Source organism: Coprinopsis cinerea, assembly GCF_000182895.1.
Source record: "Coprinopsis cinerea okayama7#130 chromosome 4 map unlocalized cont3.4, whole genome shotgun sequence".
NCBI classification, from domain to species: Eukaryota; Fungi; Basidiomycota; class Agaricomycetes; order Agaricales; family Psathyrellaceae; genus Coprinopsis; species Coprinopsis cinerea.
The window spans coordinates 3,310,812-3,332,787 of NW_003307541.1; the positions used below are offsets into that span (position 1 = coordinate 3,310,812).

General features: G+C 51.0%; 7 protein-coding genes across 7 annotated transcripts; 5 read left to right on the forward strand and 2 right to left on the reverse strand.

The window, feature by feature from the left end:
* Positions 1–374: 374 nt before the first annotated feature.
* CC1G_14505 (hypothetical protein) lies at positions 375–3,007 on the reverse strand (the record flags this gene model as incomplete). The annotated part of the gene is made up of 6 exons (XM_002911461.1): positions 375–640; positions 693–1,350; positions 1,409–1,443; positions 1,718–1,786; positions 2,061–2,288; positions 2,341–3,007. 6 exons carry the CDS (start codon positions 3,005–3,007, stop codon positions 375–377), a joined length of 1,923 nt encoding a protein of 640 aa, XP_002911507.1.
* Positions 3,008–4,496: 1,489 nt separating this feature from the next.
* On the forward strand, positions 4,497–5,042 carry CC1G_04089 (hypothetical protein; the record flags this gene model as incomplete). The annotated part of the gene is made up of 2 exons (XM_001836724.2): positions 4,497–4,829; positions 4,881–5,042. The coding sequence occupies 2 exons, from the start codon at positions 4,497–4,499 to the stop codon at positions 5,040–5,042; spliced, it is 495 nt and encodes a 164-aa protein (XP_001836776.2).
* A 1,368-nt stretch (positions 5,043–6,410) lies between these two features.
* Positions 6,411–7,115, forward strand: CC1G_14506 (hypothetical protein; the record flags this gene model as incomplete). Its single annotated transcript, XM_002911462.1, has 3 exons — positions 6,411–6,524; positions 6,584–6,830; positions 6,883–7,115. The coding sequence occupies 3 exons, from the start codon at positions 6,411–6,413 to the stop codon at positions 7,113–7,115; spliced, it is 594 nt and encodes a 197-aa protein (XP_002911508.1).
* A 189-nt stretch (positions 7,116–7,304) lies between these two features.
* Positions 7,305–8,480, reverse strand: CC1G_04090 (hypothetical protein; the record flags this gene model as incomplete). Its single annotated transcript, XM_001836725.1, has 6 exons — positions 7,305–7,439; positions 7,495–7,642; positions 7,704–8,075; positions 8,124–8,266; positions 8,314–8,390; positions 8,450–8,480. The coding sequence occupies 6 exons, from the start codon at positions 8,478–8,480 to the stop codon at positions 7,305–7,307; spliced, it is 906 nt and encodes a 301-aa protein (XP_001836777.1).
* Positions 8,481–8,799: 319 nt separating this feature from the next.
* On the forward strand, positions 8,800–13,099 carry CC1G_04091 (hypothetical protein; the record flags this gene model as incomplete). Its single annotated transcript, XM_001836726.2, has 17 exons — positions 8,800–8,891; positions 8,952–8,990; positions 9,044–9,124; positions 9,180–9,221; positions 9,282–9,347; positions 9,410–9,466; positions 9,521–9,658; positions 9,715–10,035; positions 10,090–10,182; positions 10,233–10,370; positions 10,425–10,946; positions 10,999–11,193; positions 11,250–12,017; positions 12,068–12,160; positions 12,210–12,562; positions 12,621–12,737; positions 12,792–13,099. The coding sequence occupies 17 exons, from the start codon at positions 8,800–8,802 to the stop codon at positions 13,097–13,099; spliced, it is 3,423 nt and encodes a 1,140-aa protein (XP_001836778.2).
* A 258-nt stretch (positions 13,100–13,357) lies between these two features.
* Positions 13,358–14,622, forward strand: CC1G_04092 (hypothetical protein; the record flags this gene model as incomplete). The annotated part of the gene is made up of 2 exons (XM_001836727.2): positions 13,358–14,092; positions 14,203–14,622. 2 exons carry the CDS (start codon positions 13,358–13,360, stop codon positions 14,620–14,622), a joined length of 1,155 nt encoding a protein of 384 aa, XP_001836779.2.
* Positions 14,623–15,286: 664 nt separating this feature from the next.
* On the forward strand, positions 15,287–21,870 carry CC1G_04093 (hypothetical protein; the record flags this gene model as incomplete). Its single annotated transcript, XM_001836728.2, has 2 exons — positions 15,287–21,675; positions 21,762–21,870. 2 exons carry the CDS (start codon positions 15,287–15,289, stop codon positions 21,868–21,870), a joined length of 6,498 nt encoding a protein of 2,165 aa, XP_001836780.2.
* Between the last annotated feature and the right edge of the window lie 106 nt (positions 21,871–21,976).

Below are 21,976 nucleotides of genomic sequence, written 5' to 3' on the forward strand. Positions count from 1 at the left end.
GCTTGGGTTAACGAGCGTCGCCAGGCATCGTCAAATTCCTCTCCCTTGGAATTGATTAGTGTAAAGCGGATTTGCCACGTTACGACCTATAGTGAAGGACATGGGTAACCCGCGGGTAAATTTACCCCTACCCGTACCCGTACCCGCGCCTACCCGTACCCGCGACCCGACGGGTATTCCGCACAAAACGAGCCCAAGAACGTCCAAAACGGATGAGAAATGAGCAAGATACACTCGATTTACTTAAATCAAGTGTAACCCGCCCATTTCATGGCCGTTTTGGACGTTTTCGGGCTTGTTTTGAAGGGCGCGGGTACGGCAACCCTTACCCGTACCCGTACCCGCGCTTACCCGTACCCGTAACCCGCCGGGTATCAAAAACCCGTGTCCATCACTAACGACCTACCTACCTTGCTGTTACGATGATGGAACCCTCTTCTTTTGTAGTACTTCTTACACGCGTCCGAAAAGGCGGTTACTGCATCACAGGATTGTTCGAAAAGGGACCGATAAAAATCGAGAAGTGGTATAGCGACAGCTAATCGAGGTACAGCGGGGGAGGAGGGGAAGAAACCGTTGCGAACAAGGACTTTACACAAGGAATCGCATCGACACGAGTACGCCACGATATCCCAAAAACCTTGAGGAGATCTCATTAGACGGCAGTCGTTGGGGCAGAAATTAGATCTCACCATCCAAACTCAACACCTGGACTTCGTTGGAGGAATAAGTGCATTGCCCGGCAGGCAGTTCGCATTTGAATGTGAGGGTGGTCGTGACAGCAGGGATAGGTTTGCCGTATAGTTGCGCTTTGAATTCCAAATACGGGTCTTCAAGAGACGGAAGTGTGGTGGCCCAACTGGTTTGGAGACGCGCTGCTGCTTTGGCGGATTCTGTTTCCCGCTGTTCAGGTGGAGGAGAGTCGTTGCGGGCGTCGACTGGGTCTACGTCGGCTGTAAAGTCATGGTCGTGGTCAAGTGATTCCATCATATCCATCGTTGCTGTCTCCATTGAGTTTACTCCCACAGGTTCGTCATCCAAGGCAATTTCTGCGATGTCGTCGGAGAAATGGTGACTTTCCCATGTGTTCGCAGCGATTTCGGAGTCGTCATAACAGCATTGCCCATCCTCCATCTGTTCACCCTCGCGGTCGGTGGCCTCCAGTTCGTCGAGAACGTCAAGTGCGTCCAGCAATGCTTTCTTGACAACCGCGCTCCCGAAGGGCGCGGCGGTCGTCTTCTCCTTGCGCGCATTCCTCTTCTTCACTGGGCTCGTGTACGCTATCCCGATGCCTCCCGAATAGGGCACCTGCTTCCGGCTTTTGTAGTGCGGTTCCGGTGTATCCTGGTCCTTGGGCATCGGCGAAGTGGTGGGTATCAGGGATCAAACATATCGAACGGGCACGCACGCGCACATCCAGGATGACTAATGATAATAGCCACGCTAATAATAGAGAGAAGTTCAACGCAGACCGTCTGACAGTTCCGAGCCAGAATGGATCGGGTACTTTTGCGAAGCAGTCCCCGATGTCAGTTTTTTGCGCCAACGTGACTTCTGCGATCACGTGATCTTATTGCGGCCTTCACTTGGGATTGCGCCTGGAGGGTGATGGCTTTCCTATGCGTCTTTATCTATGGACAATATTTACTTTTACGTCACGGTCGTCTTGAGCGAAAAACGCGCAAATGGTTGTTTTCGTGCCTGCTCATCCACTCACTAGCCCCTGGTACTTCCTTGACTCGATCCTCTACTCTCGTTTCACCTGCTGTTCTCATACCGATATTGTCTACTTTACATCCACGTCGTTATGGGTACTGTAACGGCGAATGTACGAGGAAGGAACTTTGAAAGTTGTGAGTCCGTGAGTTCACCGAAAGTTATTTGCCCAGCCGGAATGGGGCAACGATGTCGGAAAAGGTAACCCAATGCCCATTTTCGTTCCTCCCTCGTCCCTTCCATGGCCGCCAGTCGAAAGAAATTCTTAAATACAAGGTGCAATTGTAGTCCTTCATGGTCCCCAAGAAAACGGTACAGAGCATTGTCCAGTCTTTCCCACTCACCCATCGAGGCCAAAAAACGCACCCAGTCCTCTCTCCTTCGTCCACCATAGTGGTTGACTATCGTCAAACTTTCCACCTTGCGGCAATGCAACACTTCAAGGGCATATGTCACCGCTTGCCATGGCCGTACTTGAATGGGATATACCTCCCAATACTCCGTGTTCAGCGTGAGCGTCTTCAACTTGTCCATGCTCGCGATCTCCATCGCACTGGCCGGCAGAATGCCTTCTACATTTCCGTTAGCAATGGTTCTTTTCCTTCCATATACACTGCAACTCACCTACGCTTGTCAATCCCGATACGTTGATCGAGAGCCGCTGAACCGATTGCCCACCAGCGCGCAACGTGGACACCAGAGTAGAGACATCGTCCTCTGAATATGTTTGGAAATCCGCCTCTTCCAACTGCTCCAAATTGACGTAGTGGGGTAACACTTCCTGAGACCGCGCGGTCCATTCCTCGCCCCACTTGGGTTGCCTCGAGTATTCCAACATCCGCGGATGCGGTTGCAGTCCTTGACATTGAGGCGGGTAATTTTGCAGAGTCTGTGCCAATGTCTGTCGTCCCGCCGCTCTGGTGAAGACACCCGTGAATCGCAGGACCGACACATGACGAAAGAACTGGAAGCTTAATGGCGACATCCCCCGAATGTTGTTGAGGGCGATGTGAGTAATGGTGGGAGGGATGCTGGCAAAAAGGGTGTCGTGGAGATGCCTTCCATCGACGCCTGTCTTCACTTTGCCGCTAATTTCCAACGACGTCAAAATGGAATGCTCCGAAAGGTTGCATAGGATGCGGTCCATTAATTCGTCCGTCATCCATGAAATATTGCGGTAATCGGATTCGAGCTTGACTCCTGTGATGTGGTTGCACAGAGCCTGATTGTCTTCCAATATTGCAAGGAACCGTTCCTTTCGTTTTCGCATGTGAGAAGGGGATCGATGCATTGGGGCGCGTCGGTAGAAAGATATGTTCCTGAATAGAATAGGTTGACAACACCCGGCTAGTACATGGCTCACACTCGCGAGCGCCGCGATGTGGTGGACGTGAGTGGGATCCCACACAAGCTCACCAATCATGCTCCAAATTTCGGGGGGGATCGATGCGTTCGACATTAGGACGATAACAGATCACCGCGCTCTTCCCGCGTGTTCGCACTAAATAATCAGCCAATGTCCTTAATTCTCCACAGACTACTCCACAATCAGTCACCCTTCGCTTCTTTGGTGATAGCGGCCTTCAGGTTCCGACTTCTGACGTCATTGACATCCAATCCAATCGGGATCACTTTCCCCTCCATCCTCCTATTTTGATGGCTCTGACTCAACCTCTGTCCGATCGTACATTCTATGAACCGACATCCGTCACAATGCCATTAGCCAATTATCCTGCTTATTTTCGTCCATTACCTCTTTCTCTCACCAAGGGATCCCCTTGTTCAAGTTTTCCCTGTAACACCAATGGCCCATTTTTTTACACAGAACCGTACTCTGACTGCGGCAAAGGCAGTCGCTGACTCTACCGCCGTGTCCAGAAGCTCATACTCTGCGAACAAGGTCCGCCCTACATTTCCCCAACTATCCTACGCCTAATCCCTCCAAAGGTCTGTGACAATCCCTCTTGCAAGGCGAAACCAGACTCTTGCCACGTCGCCCCTCGAGGACGTGGATGTTTACCATGCAACCTCGCCCTTCAGCCTTGCTCATTTGTCACGGATTATATTGTGCAACGCCTTGGTCTAGAGTGTGGTCTCCAACCCGACGACGCCATCGCTTTCTTGGAGGATCGATACAAACCCCACGTTACTGCCCAAAAGTCCCCCGGAAATCCAGCAGCAAAAATCCCTGGTATCATTTGCCGTTCTTCTCAACTAGTTCCTTCTTCCTGACATCATGCAGATTTTTCCACTGCAGACACTTTCCAATCCATTATCGACGAGGAGGAATCTCGCCATCGCCAATTGCTCTCACGTCTCCAATCGATGCGCAGGAGCCTGTATCAGGATTTGGTCCTTCGGTGTGAAGGTGACCTTCCCTTGACTTCATTCCAATACCGCGACATAACGTTCTTCAGACCAGGGTCAAACTCAGAGTTACATTGCCCACTTGACCTACGTTCTGCTGCGCGCCAAAGCTCTTGTTGCTGAACTTAAGCAGCGCCTGGATTACGGTAACTCGCATACCCCAGTTACCAAAAAATTCCTGGATGATGCCGAGCATCTTTTCAACGTGTCCCTCCATTCTTCTGCCTTTTTGCCTGATGTATCTGTCCGGGATACGGATGTTTAGCATACTTTCCTTTTTCCAATCGTGATATTTTGAACCCCTCCCCCTTGGCGTCACTGAAGTGCTCTGTTTGAAAGTGTCCTACTCCCCTAATCGATGTGCAATTTATAGGTCGGTTGCCATGTTGGTCGGGTCTTTTCAACCGTCTACAATGCCCATAACGCCCACTTGGCCCGACGACTTGAGGCTCTCCCCCTATTTCTCTCGCATGACCTCGGATTCTCTCCGAGCTCTCGCTCCCGACCACAATGGCGCTTTAGTATTCCTTTTCCCCGCCCAAGGCAATCCGATCGTCGTCCCCACTGGCTTCCATGCAGGCCATGGCAATCTTCGTCGCCCAATAGATTTGGACGTGTCTCGTTACCTTGATTTGGATGGAGACCGCGTAGTCCAGCTGTCTAGCCGGATGGCTCTTTTTCCTCGCTTACCCTTAGAAAGCTCCGAGGTTTTGCGGGTTGGGTTTGCGGTCTACTTCTGTGCAGAGGTACGTGGGTATGCGTTCGCACAATTAATGCTCCACTGACTGGGGACCAAGGGTATTTACACCCTCCATCGCAACGCATGCCTTCAAAGTCTCTTCACTACCCCTGTGCCAATCGGCGGAAACATTGTCGTCGCCACTGTTTCTGCGGAGGGGGTGGTGATTGACGCTACTCCCACCCTGTTACAACAAGCGCTGCTCATCGCTGGCATGTGAGTTCACTTTCGCCCATGATGTTTCCCTTGCGTAATACTCTTGTAGATCGAAGTCCTACGGGCACCCTTCTCTTGCCCATACTATCACTTCATCAACTTACTATCCCGCACCTCCCAGTGCCGCACACACATGGGAACATGAAATCCCTGTCGTATGCCGCCCGGTACAGCCGAACTATAGCTCCCTACTTTTCAGTCCCGACATCTCTTCCTTACTTTTGCCAAACATGGCTTTCCTCGACTTGGTTCGATTCGGTCAAGTGTCCGCCCTTTTTCGGTATAGAGTCGGCCACGAATTGGCCAGCCGTTGGAATGCCAAACTTGGTAAACCGTACGTGTGGTCCCAACTTAACGCGTTCTTCGACGCGGTGACCAAGTCGCGCGCATTGTTAGTCGGCGGGGTCGTTCGCGACATCATGCTTGACAATTTGTCCCCCTGTTTGTGTATGGACCTCATATGCGCTGCAGGACTACAGACCACTATACTTTCTTTTCTTGAAAGCAATGGGTTCTCATTTGGTCCAGACCTTTTTCCCGACGACTCTTCGCAAAGCGGTCAAGATTCCCTCACGTCTTCTCCCCTTGACGAATATAGCAATTCGAGATGTTCGTCTCCTGTCACCTTCATCCCCTACCGTATGCGAGAGCATGTCGACGGAGTTGCCTACTTATCAGGACCGGTAGGTCTCTCCAATAAGTTGTATTGTATCCCATTTGACAGTACCTTTTCCATCAGTTCAACATACGACTCATTCACAGCAAATACAGGAACCCATTTCGAACCCTGTTGAACTCGTCGAATAGCTACCAGCTTAATGCGATGACTGGTACAAGAATGTATTCATTCTACCCCATTTCTCTCTTCGCTCGTCGTGGTGTAGAGATGTGGGATGACTCTGCGTTCAGAATGAGGCATCCCGAGTTACCTCTCGATTTCTCGAACGACGGGTGGACTGTACCTTGCGGCCCCGAGTGTCCTGCCGTATGGAACAAAACCATTGGTTTTCTTTGGCGGACAGATAACACGGGCCTGGATGGAGCTGTCGATGAATCGGATATTCCCCAATTTACAGCCGATAGATGGGAAGACGACTGTGACGCCTTGATGTATCGTCTCACTCCCACATGCTACAACTCTTTGTGTCAGTTCGGGTCTTCGAACATCGCATAAATATCCGCATTTTAATTGACCTGCGTGTATTACTTGGACCCCATGCGACCAGGAATGAAGAGTTTTTGAACCTTGTCTGTAGTTCTTGTTTACCCACTCCACAGCGCGTACCCGTCATATGTCTGAGGAGCCCCAATCCTCCGACAGCGTTTGGAGTCTCGACTTATGTCGGTCTCATCCTCCTTCTCACCGACCATCATGAGCGTCAATGCCGCCTCCGTTCGCCCCTTCTACTACAGAGAATATATCCGCTCCGGTCTGAAGGACAACCAAAGATTTAGATCTTGGTTCGACAATACGCGAGGCGATGTGGTTAGTGTCTCTGTCGTACTTCATTCGGTGCCCATGTGAAGGCTGACTCGTCCTCGAAGCCTTGTCGCACCGGTCCTTGTCGTAGGTTCCCCGAGAACTGCTTGGAGAACGTAAACTATGAGTGGCGAAGCTGCCGCCGCTGTATGAGGAAGCGGAGGATCTGTAGCTTCGCAGAGGAATACCTGCACTACCTGCGGAGTTGCGCAGATCAGGAGTTGACCCAATCCTTTATAAACGAGGGACTCCCAACGGACGATCCTCTTGACCGTAGGGTGGCGCAAGGTACTTTGGACGAATACAGACAGTGTGAGATCTCTTCCTCGTGCATCCATGTCCATTATCTGAGGGTTTATTGCAGGCTACGCCAACCTCGCCGACCGACTTGAGAGGGTATCGAGAGTTTTGAGGGACATTAATGTTGAGTCCGCCCGTATGCGCGAGCGGATTGGGCTTGCTGGATCCTTCGAGGACGAAGACAATCGCGAATCTATAATGCAATTCGTACGCGTGTCGGAAACCCTGTCTTCGGCCGCGTACATTCAGGACATCCTTTGGCTGGAACACTTTGAACTAGGCCACCCGGACGTGTAAGCACCGTGTGTTGTTTGTTTCTCCTAACCATCTATGATCGCTAGTTACGAGTTTGGGGTTACATTAATATTTGGTTCGTCGAATTGTAATACGTCGTCCTCTGAATGCTCCCCTCTTTTGCACGCGAATATGTGTATTGCACAACCTGTGTACACGTTTAAAATACGGGAATGACCATCCTATGAACACCTATGCCATCCGAAGCTTTTGAAGCCTCTGCTGCGCCTCCTTAACTTCTTCGTCGTCCAGAAAGATCCTTCGCTTCCGCAGGACGTTGCTTCGCCCTGATACGACCTCAATGGGTGGGTTCAGCTGCTGAGAAGCCTGGTCGCAAGCCTTGACATCAGTCGACTTGTACAACATCTAGAATACGACATACCTCACGAATACTTTTGTCCACCAAGCATAGTCCTTTAAGGACAGTCATGAACTTGTACACGCCGCCTTTGATAGGGACCGCCATGAAGGACACTGTAACTTCTACGACATCGCCGATTCCAAAATCGGCAGGACTGAACGCCTTGTACCTGGTTATAACACTTGAGAGGTAACTCCCCTCCGCCGGAGATTCGAGCGGTGATTACTCACCTGGGGTTCTCCCCGTCGTTCTCTACCCTGACCGCATATTCGACTTGATTATCCATAGTGTGAATGAACTTCTCCCCTCGAAGAGACTCTAGGATGTTGTTGGGATCCACCCCCGGTAGAAACGGCTGATGACTTTCGAAAGGGTTCGCCGTTCTGTCCGTAAAGTATCGAGCGTGTGCATCGATGGTCGTAAAACCTTCGTAGGGCAATGAACTAGGGGGCGTAACCTGTCGTGGACCTCCGAGGCTGTCGCAGAACAAGGTTTGAGCGCTGAAAACACTGTCCGCTACTCGCTGGAAGTGCTCGTCCCCCAGCCCGGTGATTCGCACGTGTTGGCGAAGATTGCGTATGGTACCAGCGTCCCGTCGTCGACTACATTTAGTCAGAGAACTGTATACGGCGCAATGGTAGAGAGCGTACGGGACATGAGTCAACGGCGGCAGATTCCTATCGCACAGCACGCCGAAGAACTTGAAGTGAAGTTCTGTTTCCTCCATACCGTCTACTTGCATAAGGCGAAACGCTCTTGGGTATTCAAATCCTACGACTTTACACGCGGATTTCTGCGAAAAGGTTAGAATCACGTTGGCGTTACGGATAGGTTTCGCACCTCGAATGAGTCCAACATGATGGTCCCTTGGGAAGCGGTCTCTTCCTGGCCTTCGAAAAGCTGCCTAACTCGACTGCCTGTATGTATACCGGTTCAAGAGTGTTATCCTCAGAAAGTTAATCTCGAAGGGACTCACCAGCTTTCTCCTTGTCGTATCGGGTGTTCATGACTGATACAAGATACGTCGTTTCCTGGCCGCTTCAAGGACTTGTGCGTTATAAGGTTTTTGTCCGGACCCAGACCCTGGCGGGAGCATCGACCGCACGAAAGATGCGGCGGTTGCTTGGACTCTCCCCGTCGATCGATCGTACCCGCCACCGAGGTCGGGTACATATTAGCGCCATAAAAAAAAAACTGGGGTACAAACGTGTGTAAAGGAATGGTGAGCGGTGTATAAAATGGCGGCATTGAGAATGGATGAGAACGAAAGTTTTCCTTACAACCCTTGTGACAATCTCGCACTACTGACCTGAACCCGCAATCTCAATGTCCGCCGAATCTCAATCTTCTGTGCCTGCTTCCTTCCAAAACCCCAATCCCCTGGTCTCGACGGGTGCCTCCCCGCCAGAGGAAAATTCGTGCGTGCACTTGTCCAAATCCGGCCTTGATGTGTGTCTGATTGTACGTTCTGGTACCAGGGGGGCAGAAGGCACCGTCGTTGAAGAACCACGCGACAAGTGCGCACTCTTCTTCGCTATTGCTGTATATAGATCTTAACGACTGCTTTCAGGTCGGCTCCGGCGCGCTTGATACCATCCCTTACCTTGGCCGACGACGCCATCGTGGTTCACGCTGTCCCCGTTCCCCCCAGGTTCGATGTCTTCCTCTTCCTCGCCAGGCTAGCGACTGAACCAGATGATTAACAGTAACAGGGACCAAGAAGGTGATCCATCCGCCAAGGAAAAAAGGTGAGGAGTGCGTGGTTTGTGATTCTTGTAAGCCATTGACGAGCGTGGTGTGAGCTGCAGGCAACCTGATGCCAAAGAAGACTTGATCGCCCAGCCTGAGCAGGATGCGCCCAATCGCAGAGTCACGTGGGTATCGTTGCCGGTTAATCGACGTCGCCTTGGAACTAACGTCATTCTCCTTGGTTCAGTCGAAGCCGTGCTCAGTCTTCTCAGACCTCCAACACATCCAAAACTAATCTACCGACGTAAGTATAAAAGCCTAACCCTCATAAAGATTTGTTCAGTGACAGGCCCCTTAGTCCAAAACGAAAACAACCGGCAAAAAGTAAACAATCTCGTCGTCCTTCAAACGACCACAACGCCAGCGAACACAACGGCGTCACCCAAGGTTCTCCGGGTCACGTTGCAACCTGCCATGATGCTCCCAACTCCTTAATGTGCGTCCCCATTCATGTTCTCTGTGTCATGCCTATATGCAGTCTACTTCAATCAGGCCCGCCCTACCGATACAGGGAGACTCCTCGTCGGGTTCCCTGACCTTCGCCCTTCCGCTGGCTCCCGCGGTTTCGAATAGCACCGTAGAACCATCAACCACCGCTACCGACGACAACGCTCCTTCTCCGCGAACTGAAGATGTCCCCTCCCGCGTGCTTCACCAAACGTCTTCTGAAGCCCTTGGCGAAGGCGGGAGTGTTAGGAGGGTCCGCCTCCTTGTCGCCAGCCCCGGCCTCCAACACCACCCAACGCTGGGGCCCCCTCCAGGTCCCCCAGGGCCTGAGGCGATACGACGGACGAACTCTTTGATTGAGTCGATGTAAGCACAGATCCAACTCCTTTAAATAGGACGCCAATTGAAAGCCCATCACAGAGAACCCGTTATCAGGCAAATCGAGAGGGATCACGTCGACAGCAATGAACAAGAGCCTATTGAGGTACCCGATGTACTCGAGGACTCCTCCGAGTACGTATTGAATCCGTCCATTTCTAATCCGTATGACTGACATCTAGCAGCTGCGACGATTACTTACAGGTACTTGCTGCCAACGTTGAACCTTTAATTGACGACGAAGCAGAAGATGATTGCGACGAGGATGACGATGAAAGTGAACACAGTGAGCCTAACGATTACGATCGCACCGATCCCTTCATGTCAGTCGTTCTGCTTGGCCTTTCGTCCCATTTCTCATTACGGTTCGCATTCAGAAACGATGAACCCTCCTCGGACCATAATGCAGAAGATGACGACGACGATACACCTAGGAAACGGTACATATCTCGACTGCTGAGGTTAATGCAATTCACCGATGTTGACCTCCTCAGGTCTTCCAATAATCGTCCAACACGACCACGCAAGCGCTCCCGCCGAGTGCCTTCGTCCTCGCGATCACCCTCTCCCTCGCATGACTCCGCCGAGGAAGACGAAGCATGTTCCCGCCAACGTAGTGCCGCTAAATCCAACAAGCGACACCGAGAGCGAAGAAGACGAGACCGATCCCGACGATCATCTCGCTCACACCGACGAAGCCGTCGTCATACGAAGCGCCGCCGCTCCCCCTCCTCATGCTCCTCATCGTACTACGACTCGGACTCTGCATCGTCCGCAAGCGACGAATACATCCCACGCCGTTCTAAGAGGTCCCGCGTCGATGGAAGTGACGAGGTAGTAGCAAGTCGTCGACAAACAGGGCCGAGCCAGTCTCAGAAAGACGCAACGCCCGCCATTGCGTAAGTACCTTTCGAGTGACTTTTGAGTTAAGGGTGCTTATGTCCGCTTCAGAAATTCCCCCGCTACACCCTCCAACTCCCTCGCAACACCAGAAACGATCTCTGTGAACGATCAAAAGCGACGGGAGGCTATCAGACAGGGCAAGACCAAGGCCCGCGATCCCCACGAGGACGACAGCGCCTCTCCGGACACCATCGTTGCTAATACGAACGACGAGGACGACCCTCGAACGAGAGACCTCATAAGGTGAGGGCCCATCAGTATCGTGTACTGAAACTGGTCGTTGATTACGATCCGCGTAGGCGTGCCATCGAAGAGTCCCGGCGTTTGTGGGAAGAATCCCTTTACAAGGCGCAACTTGAGGCATTTTCTGCCACTCTAATGTCCTCGCATCATGCGCCTCTCTCGGTACCAGGTCCCTCCAACAGACAGCTCCCCGTACCTTCCACACCTTTCTCATATATGGCCGCCGCATCCTTGCCAACACCCCTCTTGACTCCTTCGCCTGTCCATACATCGAACGTTCCTTCGATAGCAATGTCCAAGCCGGTGCCCCCTGTTACTCTGCCGGGAACTCCTTCAACGCCTACAGCATCGAATGCACCAAATGATGGCCCGAATGTGACGCTCAAAAAGCGCAAGGGTCCCGTTCCCCGCCCGAAACCTCTGGTTTCCGCTGCTCCCAAAACGAAGCCGCCGTCCCGAGCCCTCCAAAATCCCGGCCCCTCAACTGGTAGCGCTACGTCCAAGCCGTCCCCCAGCGCGTGGGTCTCTGCCCCCTCCGAATGCGGGCATTCAAAACCTGACGTCGTATCCACTACTTCGGGCAGACAATCGTCGTCATCTACCCAAACGCCGGATCCTGCTTCAAGCTCAACTTCTTCCAACCCTCGAAGAACATTCAAAGATGCTATGCGGGGACGCCCTGCCTCGTCAAAGGCCAGGGATCTCTGGGACTTGCCTGGAAACCTTCCGAAATGCCGCCCTCCCAACGTCTGCGGAGTCAAGCCGACCATGGACCGAGACGCTGTACTGGAAGAGGGCTACGGGGGCCTAGAGAACAGTCTCCAGTAAGTCATACCGCTCACGATTGATTTCCCCCTTGTCTCACCTTCGGTAGGCCGGCTGTTTTCACCAAGTGGACGAAGAGCAAGGGTCCGGGGTACTTTGTTTTCGCCCACTGGGGTGAACAATGCCCCGACCTGTACGAAGGGTAAGCACCTCTGATGACGTTTCATGCCGTGGTCCTGACTATCAGTTAGGCTTCTTTTGCGCGCTGTCACGTTCGTTCGCCACAAGGCCATGGTGAACTTCTGCCGGGCGCCAACGACATTATTCACCGCAAAGAAACAGGGGACGAAGAAGGGCCGTTACCACGTGTACATCGGTAATCGTCCTGCCGTCGGTCTGCTGTTGGGTTACCTCGACAAATCACAGCTCTGTGAGCCGGATGGGAAGGAACTTCGTCAAAAATTCGTCAACATTATTCCTATGCTTGGGGAATTCGACATGTACCAGGCGGCTATCTGCAACATTCTACACTCCTCAACTCTTTCGGCGCAACTCGGTATGAACGCTCTTCAGATCGCGACGAGGACGAACTTTGCTCTGGGAGGTACGTGGATTCAATCACAGTTTAGATCGCTCACTCTTGATTGACTATGCTTATACAGACACCCGAACAGGCAAAAGCCATTTGTTTTCCAGAGGAGCTCGAGAAAAGGAGGACGACAACGAAGGGGACACGAACGTCAGGACTAACGGCTTTTCTTTGGACAACACTGCCGACGGTTGGTCTGGTTCTACAACACTAATCTCGTTTGGAGTCTGACATCTTTGTTTAGTACCGGTATACGATTTGCGCGAGCACCCCGACTTCAACTTTTCCTCCGATTTGGATAACGTTCACAAGCTGCCCCGGTGGGAAGAAGAGATCCCTGTGGGATCCTGTGTAGTCGTGGCTCACACCGTGGGCACCTACCTGTCACCAAGTACAGGCAAGAAACACGTCACCTTCAACATCCAATTCGTGCTACTTCTCGCTTTGCCGGCTCCTGTCGAGGAGGCCTTGTCCGAGGTCGAAGATGGCCAAGACGATGGGGAGGTTGCGGATGACGATGGTGACTGTGAGGCGGTAAACGATACAGATTGACACTGAATTTACTTACCTATAAAAAGCATGGTTTGGTATTGGCGCTGGTCGCCGTCATAGCATATTACTCTTTGCTTTGTTGCCTAAAAGTACGTTACGATTCGTTTAATAGCACATACTTCTCTCTCCTATCTGAACTTGTCGTGTGGCCGTTGTCTCGACTTGTGGGCGGTGACGTGGTGGAGCTCTAGGTGAGACTGGGTGGCTTTGGCCGCAACAATACACCATGCACTTCTGCGTTCACCATTGTCATCAACGATGCTTTCGAACCTTCCTGCTGAACTGCTGGCTATGATCGTACAACACCTGTGGGACGAGGGCGATGGTAGCGACGATGTGGCCAACCTTTCCACAACTTGCCGCAAGTTCGCCGATTTATCACAGCCCCTGCTATTTCACGAGGTTCGCATAATGCTGAGAAGCCCCGATCTTCACCATTGGTTAGAACGGCGACTGGAGGAGATGGAAGGAATATTCACCATCCACCACTGCCTGATCGCACTCAATCAGTTGGGGGCGGTGAACAAGCTCACGGCGTTAACAATAAAAGGGTCCAACGCAGAAGGTGTCGACGCATCCTCCATCACGCCATCGCTCCTGTCTCCCATCGCCCGGGGTCTCCGCACTGTCATCATCCAAAACCTGCGGTTCCTGAATGCATGCATCTTTCAAGTGTTCCCTTCTTTGCATTGCTTGGAATTGGTGGATGTCACATTGGCCCCCAGCGCATCAGAAGAGAGGGATGGTGGTGTGGTGTCTACACGTCGTCTGACATATTCTCGTCGAAAGGGGGAGGCAGGGATTGGCGACAATGTAAAGGACGGTGTCCTGGACTGTGTTCGATTGGGCGACGTATCAGATTTGTCAACTGATTGCGACAGTGAACCTCGTATTAGAGATTTTATCCGTGTCTTACGAGGGGCTGGGGCAATTCTACGGAATTTGGACGTGGACGTCTCGGGGGTATCGAACAATGGCATGTTCGTTTCAATCGTGCGGGGGGTTACTTGCTCATGTCATCCTAAGCCAACTGGCACGCTCTGCAAGGGGATACAGCGTCACTTAGTCTTCACAGTCTCCAGAATCTGAATATGCGCACTCAGTACGCACGGGCGCATGGAGCGCGACAACGACCATTGGCGGGGTTCACACGTTTCCTCAAGCACATCAATGCTCCTCACCTTAGAAACGTGACTTTGAAACTGCTTTATGTGGGCTTGTTCTTGTATGACGTCGGAAGGCTTGTGACAGACGAAGGGTGGGTCGACCTGGACCAGGAACTTACAAGGCATGCCGTCAACAACACTGGTTTTACCGTTACGCTTCTGTTCCAGTTGTGGAAACCCGGATCGGGGTTCAGGTGGGATAGTGGGGGGAGGGAAGAGCTCGAGACAGTGATTAAAACAGACCCTCGGCTCAATGGGTTGGATGGTTGGGTTGACGGACCGCTCACTTCGACACACATTAAAGTTCTGCTTCCCCAAACGGCGAATTTGGCATTAGTAGCCTACGAGCAGCTGTAGCGTTTCACTATCTGAAAGTCCATATCTTTGAATAACTAGTTTTTATGCTGCGCTTATCTTGCCTGTAGTTCTTCGCCAGGAGCGAACGGTACGTGGTTTTCACCTGGTGTTCATATACTTGGCTTTAGCGCGCGACATCGATTGTTGCCTCATTGGGAAATGATTAGGTAACAGTCCCCAGGCGAACTGAATTTTTGCTTCGTCGTTCCTCTCCTTTATTCGTTGACCTAACGGTTACCTGCGACGTTGTTAACGTTGCCGTAAATATAATTGTGGTCAATCCACAGGGAAAAGAGAAACTGCTTCAGGCATTGACTATAGAATAATGGCACTGAAGAGGTCTGCCCTTACGGCGACAGAAATACGGGAATTGACAGGGGTAACAGATCTGGAGTTTCTTCAGTACGAGATATGTGACTATGTAAGTGAGGCACATGCAAATGTGGAATTGAGCAAAAGAGATGGAGCTGTGGCAATTTCTTTGCCAATGGAGGAGCTAACATCTAGAGTGAATCTATATCTTTTGAAGTTGATTGCTCGACTACATTCACTTCCATGCACATCAAAAGATACGCGCCCCCTGGTGCTACAACGGCTTCGTGAACATGAATGCGCAGGGTGTGATGCCTTTGTTTGTGTTTTAGCACCGTACAAAGTCGATTCCATGAAGCATGCCGTCATAGAGTATGGCTCACTGATCCAAGAGCTCAAATCTTTCACAGCGGACGAAATGCAACAACTCGGTCTGGATGCGGACCAGTACGGAGAGGTTTCAGGAGGTGCTTCGGTTGTCGCGGCCTACAGCGAGATACCCAACGAAATCCCCGAAGGGATTCTGGTAGCTGTGCCTCCGGTGATGTTGGCGAGAAAATTGAAGAAGGGGGCAGCGGTTACCTTCGCGAAGTGCCATGGCATGAAAGTGGCTTCTCGTTGGACTCTACCAATGATAGTTGAACAGTTTATGTTGCACCACTGCGAGCCTGGCCAATGCCCTGGTCTGTTTTGTGTCTTCAAAGGTTTGAGGACAGTTGATGAACTGGATTACATTTCCGATAGTGATCCGGAGACGTTCGAGTGGCCCCCCGGCGATGATTGCGAACCGCCGGATTCCTTTCCTCCGCCGCCGCTTTCTCTCAAAGAAAAGGCGCGAATAATCAGAGACTTTGTGGCCGACTGTGACGAAGGAAATCTTAAGGAAGGGCATTGTATGGTTTGTGCCCAGCTGTACAGGGACAGGGACCTGCTGATGTTCGACAGTACTAGATACTCTCTGGAACCACTCATAGAAGCCGACGTGGCGGTGATCGAGAGAAAGGCAAGGTCGACTGAACGGATAAGCGTTGAAGGGCCAATTTTAGACACACGATCTTCCAAAGTGTGCGTTGGGTGTGACGATAGTCTCTCTAAGGGGAGGAGACCTAGAAATGCTCTCGCAAACGGTCTTTGGCTGGGAGACGTACCCGAATGCTTGACTTGCTTAACGTACACCGAGCGCTTGCTCGTCGCGAAAGTGAGGCATAACCGTTCGATTGTGCGTGTGGCTAGTGGCCATAGGAAAATGGTGGCAAACGTGGTATCTTACGCGAATCCCACCCCTAAGATTTATAAGAAACTCCCTCCTCATCGAAGAGAGCTCGACGATGTTCTGGTGTTCATATTTGTTGGATCAGCCCCGCCAACAGAAGACGACTTCCGCAGAACACCGATGATGGTTCGGCGTACCAAAGTCCTGGAAGCTCTTGAGTGGCTGCAAGCTAACCACGATGAGTACTGGGACGTCCAAATCGACCATGAGGCGCTTGGCAGCTACAAGGAGAACAAAGCGCCTGTCGAAGTTCTGTACCATCCGATCGAAGATGATGAAGGGAACATTATACCCACGGCGGCTAGTGTCCACGAAACAGATTTGGAGGAGGGAACGGAAACAGGTCCCTGCCCCTACAGAGTGCACGGGTTGACTGGTGATGCATTCGCTGCAATGACGGTCAATCAAAGGAAGATCCATGCATTACGATTCTTGAAAGAAGGCGGGGCCGCCCTGGCGGTTGCGCACGGAGACGACCCCGAATCTATTTATAGAAATCCAGGTCTGTATCCGCAGATGTTCCCTTGGCTCTTTCCGTTTGGAAAGGGGGCCATAGGACAGGCAACACTGAACGGCATTCTTTCGGAATCATCGCATAAGCGATGGTTATTGAACTATTATGACAGACGCTTTCAACAAGATGCCCAGTTTGTTATCGTCGCCTTCAATCACGATCAGATAAAAGAGGGATCCTCTAAAAGCTTCATTTTGGCCAAGCGCAGAAATTTCCCTTCCCTAGCCAAGAAGATAAGAGATATCAATCCTGCTGCTCTGCGAGACATCTCCGAGCGTATGGAGGCGGGGGGACACGTAACTCCGGAAACCGACGAAGAAAGGAGATGTTTTGCCTTGCTCGATGCTATCAAGTCAGTGAGTATCTCTGTCGGAGGGTCGTTGGCCAGTAAACAGGCAGATCGGACAAAGGTGTGGTCGATGTCATACGCAAAAGGATTGCCCCCGTGGTACATCACCATATCCCCAGTAGATCAGAAGCATCCAATCAGCATATACCGAGGCGACCCATCTTGCAACATTTTCGATGCGGAGATCCTTCCGGCATCAGTAAGGCAGAAAATTGCGTCTCTTAACCCGGTAGCATGTGCTCGTTTCTTTCATTTTCTTGTCGAACTGTTTATCAAGCACGTACTTGGTTGGAATAATGAAAGGGGAGGACGTTATGGGCGTACGAGTGGCTACTGGGGTTCCGTTGAACAGCAAGGGCGGCAATCGTTGCACGGCCATTTCGTTGTTTGGATTGTAGGGACACCATCGCCACAGGAAATCCGTCGTCGCTTGCTTGATGAAGGGGGTGAATTCCAGAAACGGTTGATTGCGTACCTGGAGGACTGCCAGGTTGGGGAGTGTTTAACGGGCCCTCTTGACAAAGTCGCGGAGGCTTTGGACAGCCTGGAGCGAACAGACGATAGCTACGAGGACCCGACACTTACTCTTCCGACCGCTCCTCCGGATGTGGAATGCAGTTCCGAGGGCGATTGCAATTGTGTTGAATGCGCCAAATTACAAGAATGGTTCCAGAGATTTAAACTACAGGTAGACGACCTAATTCTACGGTCTCACATACACACGTGCTACGCAAAGCGGGAGACTTCCAAGAACAGTGGTAACGAAGCTAAAGTACATGCAACAGCGAAAGGTTGCTTGAACAAGGACGGGAGATGTACGGCAAGGTTTCCTCGTCCCACCTTCGAGAAGTCGGAGGTGGACCCCAAAGATGGGCATATAAATATCAAGAAATTGGAGTCTATGATGAATACTTTGACCCCCGAGCTCACGTATTTGATGAGATGTAATACAGATGTCTCCTCTTTGCTGTCGGGGACTGCAATGAAAGCTGTTATAGGGTATGTGACCGACTACATAACAAAACCAAGTTTGAAGACATACCAGATTTTCTCAACTTCTTATGATGTGTTTGAAAGACACAACAGCCTCCTAAGCCCCGACTTGACAGGTGATGATGCGCTGAACGCCGGTCGTAAACTCATCATGAAGACAGTTAACAGTCTGACTTCGAAGATAGAGATAGGGGCCCCTATGGCGGCACTGCACCTTTTGGGCATCCCGGATAGCTATTGTAGTCACACGTTCGTGCCTTTTTATTGGAAATCTTTTTTTAACTACGTATGGAGGACATGGGATGCCTTCGAAAAGGGTTTAGATCGTGGAGACGATATGGAGGATGAACTGCCTACGCAACAACAGGGCGTAGGGTTTTCCGAAGACGGCTCGAGTGAATCAGAAGACGGTGATGAGGAAATTGAACCCGAAAAGGATGATATTACACCTGACGAAGGAAATGAAGTCGTTCCCATACACCAGAATTCGGGTTCCTTCATCGGGAAGTCGAGTTTGGACGACTATAGAGCAAGGCCCAGAAAATACGAGAAAATTTCCCTTTACGATTGGATACAGTGCGCGGTGAGAACTACGAAGAGTCAGTTGCGAAAAATGGGTGCAGAAAAAATGAGGCAGTATCACCACTACCAGGAAAGTCACCCTTTGCATAGAAGTCATGTGGTAACAGTCGACCCGAGTCGGCGACAGACGGTGATCCCAAACTTCTTAGGTCCCTTGCTACCGCGGAAAGACGAAGGTGACTTGGATGAATGGGCATGCGCTATGTTGACCATATTCAAGCCGTGGAGAAAACCTCTAGATTTGAAAGCGGCCGGTGCGTCATGGAAAGAGACGTATGCGGGCCAAGCCTTTACGGACAGGGAAAGGCGTTTAATTTCTAACCTCAATCTTCGTTATGAATGCTACGATGCGCGCGACGATTTTCAACAGCAAATAAAAAACCTCCCCATCCACGGGTCCGCGCAGGAGAACGTCGAAGGTGTTGGATTCGAGGACGGAGATGAAGAGAATGACGACATATACGGCATTGACGAATGCGAAGCCGAGAAGCGGATGGACGAGTCAGATGATCGGATGAACGAACCCCGCTCTGAGTGTGCTAGGAAATCTCTGGACACCCTTTCTCGCGCAGGATGGAGACTTGGAGATAACCAGAGGGGGGTGTTCCATGACGACTGGGAAAAGATTAAGGTTACAAAAAAATTATCCGGTGACCAATGGAAGAAGGTTGTTGATAACACGAGAAAGAAAATCCTGCAGTCGAAATACGGTGGAATTATACTTAATCGCCCTGGGGAAGATGGCGACGAGACAGAAGCGGAATCGGCGTGGCATGCTATAAAGAAGCGTAAGATCGTTTTTGTTATGCCGGGCTCCTACCTTACAAAAGATTTTCACCTTTTCAATTCCGAAGCCGTAAAGTCAAATCAAGAACTCTTGAATAGCATTAAGGGAAGGTATACTTTTAACTACGAGCAGGAGAAGGCGTTCAATATAGTCTGTAATCATGCTCTGAGCGGCGGCAGCGAGCAACTGAAAATGTATATCGGAGGGATGGGAGGTACCGGGAAATCTCGTGTGTTGAAAGGAATAATTGACTTCTTCAAAGGGAGAAAGGAAGAATACCGTATAGTTGTTTTGGCTCCGACAGGAAACGCCGCTTCCCTTATAGACGGCTCAACTTATCATTCCTACTTAAAGATATTCCCCGGAGAGAGAGAACAAGACATTCCGAAGCGTGTAGACGAACTGAGGACACAATTAGAATGCGTAAACTACATTTTCATGGACGAGATATCGATGATGTCATGTTATGATATGTATCGCATTTCGAGGAGACTATGCGACGCAAGGAATAGGGCGGACCTGCCATTTGGAGGGATCAACATAATCTTTGCGGGAGATTTTGCTCAATTGCCTCCTACGACAGGACACTCGTTGTACAGCCGGAAAGTTAGTGAATACCAGACGCCCCGACAGAATCTCTCCGAGCAACACAACAGTATAGGCAAGCGAGCATGGATGCAGATCACATCGGTGGTGATACTCAAAAAGAATATGCGCCAATCGGAGGAAAGCGATGAGGATACAAAATTTCGTAAAGCCTTGGAAAATCTGCGGTACTTCAATTGCGACGACGATGATATTCAATTCTTAAGGTCCCGCGTAGCGGAAGCCAATCCGAGAATTGACCTCAATGATGAGAAATTTAGGTTTGCGTCCATCATTACGTCCTTGAACGCAGACAAGGACGGGTACAACGAGTTGTACAGTGAGCGCTTCGCGGAGGAGAGCGGGCGCTCTCTGCACTCCTTCTACTCTATTGACAAGCCTGTTTCGGATAAACTTTCCCGGACACCAAAGAGAGGTAGAAGGATCCGATTGACTTACATGGATAGAAACACACAGGAGAAACTGTGGTCAATGCCCTCCCACACGAGCAAGCTGGTGGCTGGTCGATTGATTCTTTGTTTGGGAATGCCTGTTTGTATCCGGTATAACGTCGCGACGGAGCTTTGCATTACCAAAGGGCAGGAGGGAACGGTGGCGGGTTGGGTAGCCCATCGACATCCAGTTTGGAAGGACCATGATTGCTTAGACGTCCTGTTCGTGAAATTGACCAACCCCCCCAAGAAGATAAAGATTCCTTACCTACCGGAAAACGTGGTGCCTATAACGAAGATAAGCACAACAATGAGAGCGAAAACAGGAGTGGACGACAGGGACTTCGCGTGCATCAGCAGACATCAGGTGCCTGTATTGCCAAACTTCAGCATGACCGACTATTCTTCTCAGGCAAAGTCGCGAGAGATAAATGTGGTGGATATTGGCCAATGCCGTAGTTTCCAAGCGATATACGTGTGCTTGTCTCGAGGTACTAGTGCCGCAGGGACTGTGATTTTGGAAGACTTCGCGGATTCGGACGTCAGAGGCGTACTCGATAAAGACCTAGCCATGGAGTACAGAGCATTAAAGCATTTAGATGAGATAACGGACCTTGTCTACCGCAATGAGCTGCCCGAAGGTATTCTGCATACCGGCCGAATGGATACACTGAAAGCCTACAAGGAGTGGAAAGGAATTGTCGACGGAAATGATGACGATGAATCACAACATAAGGACAGCGTTCAAACGGGGAAACGTAAGGAGAGGAATGAATGTCCATCGCAGAACCTGGAGCACGATGCCAAGCGCAGACGGACGCAGGTTTCCAACCAAGGAGTCTTTCGCAGGAGAACGGCGGGGGCTAATAGTTCGCCTCAGGGACCGAGTTGGGATTGGAGCGACCCAAGTTGCGCTTACGATACTATCGTGTGCATAATCTTCAATCTTTGCCAATGGGAAAAGAAGTGGATGGCGTTCATGACGAACAGTGGCGTCCCAATATTGCAAAGAATGAGTAGGGATGTAGAAGACGTGCTTGCAGGTTATCTCGAGGTCACTGATGTTCGGAATGCGTTCCGCCACATGATTAGAGGAGTCGCAGGACCAGAATTCGCGGCAGGGCGGCGGGAATACGATATTCGCGGGATCCTGTTTTCCATGGTGGGGTGGTCAAACCTGGAGGCACCGCTAGCCCTTATCTGCGAGTATTGCAATCAAAGTTTCCCTACCGGCCTTCTGGAACCTATTGATTTGATCACTTACCTGCCCCCCTGTACTTCTACGTCTATAGGGCTATCCCAGAAAGAGGCGCGGGATCGGTTTTGCCCTCGAGGACATGGGAACTGTTGGTTGCAATCCACAAAAACGCCATGGATGTGGGTAATGTGCGATGGATCTGAGACGATGGATGTGGCAGTAACCCACACTTGCGCGGATGAGACCACGTCATACAGGCTAGCAGGAGTTATATACGCCGGAGGTAACCATTTCGTCAGCCGGGTGATT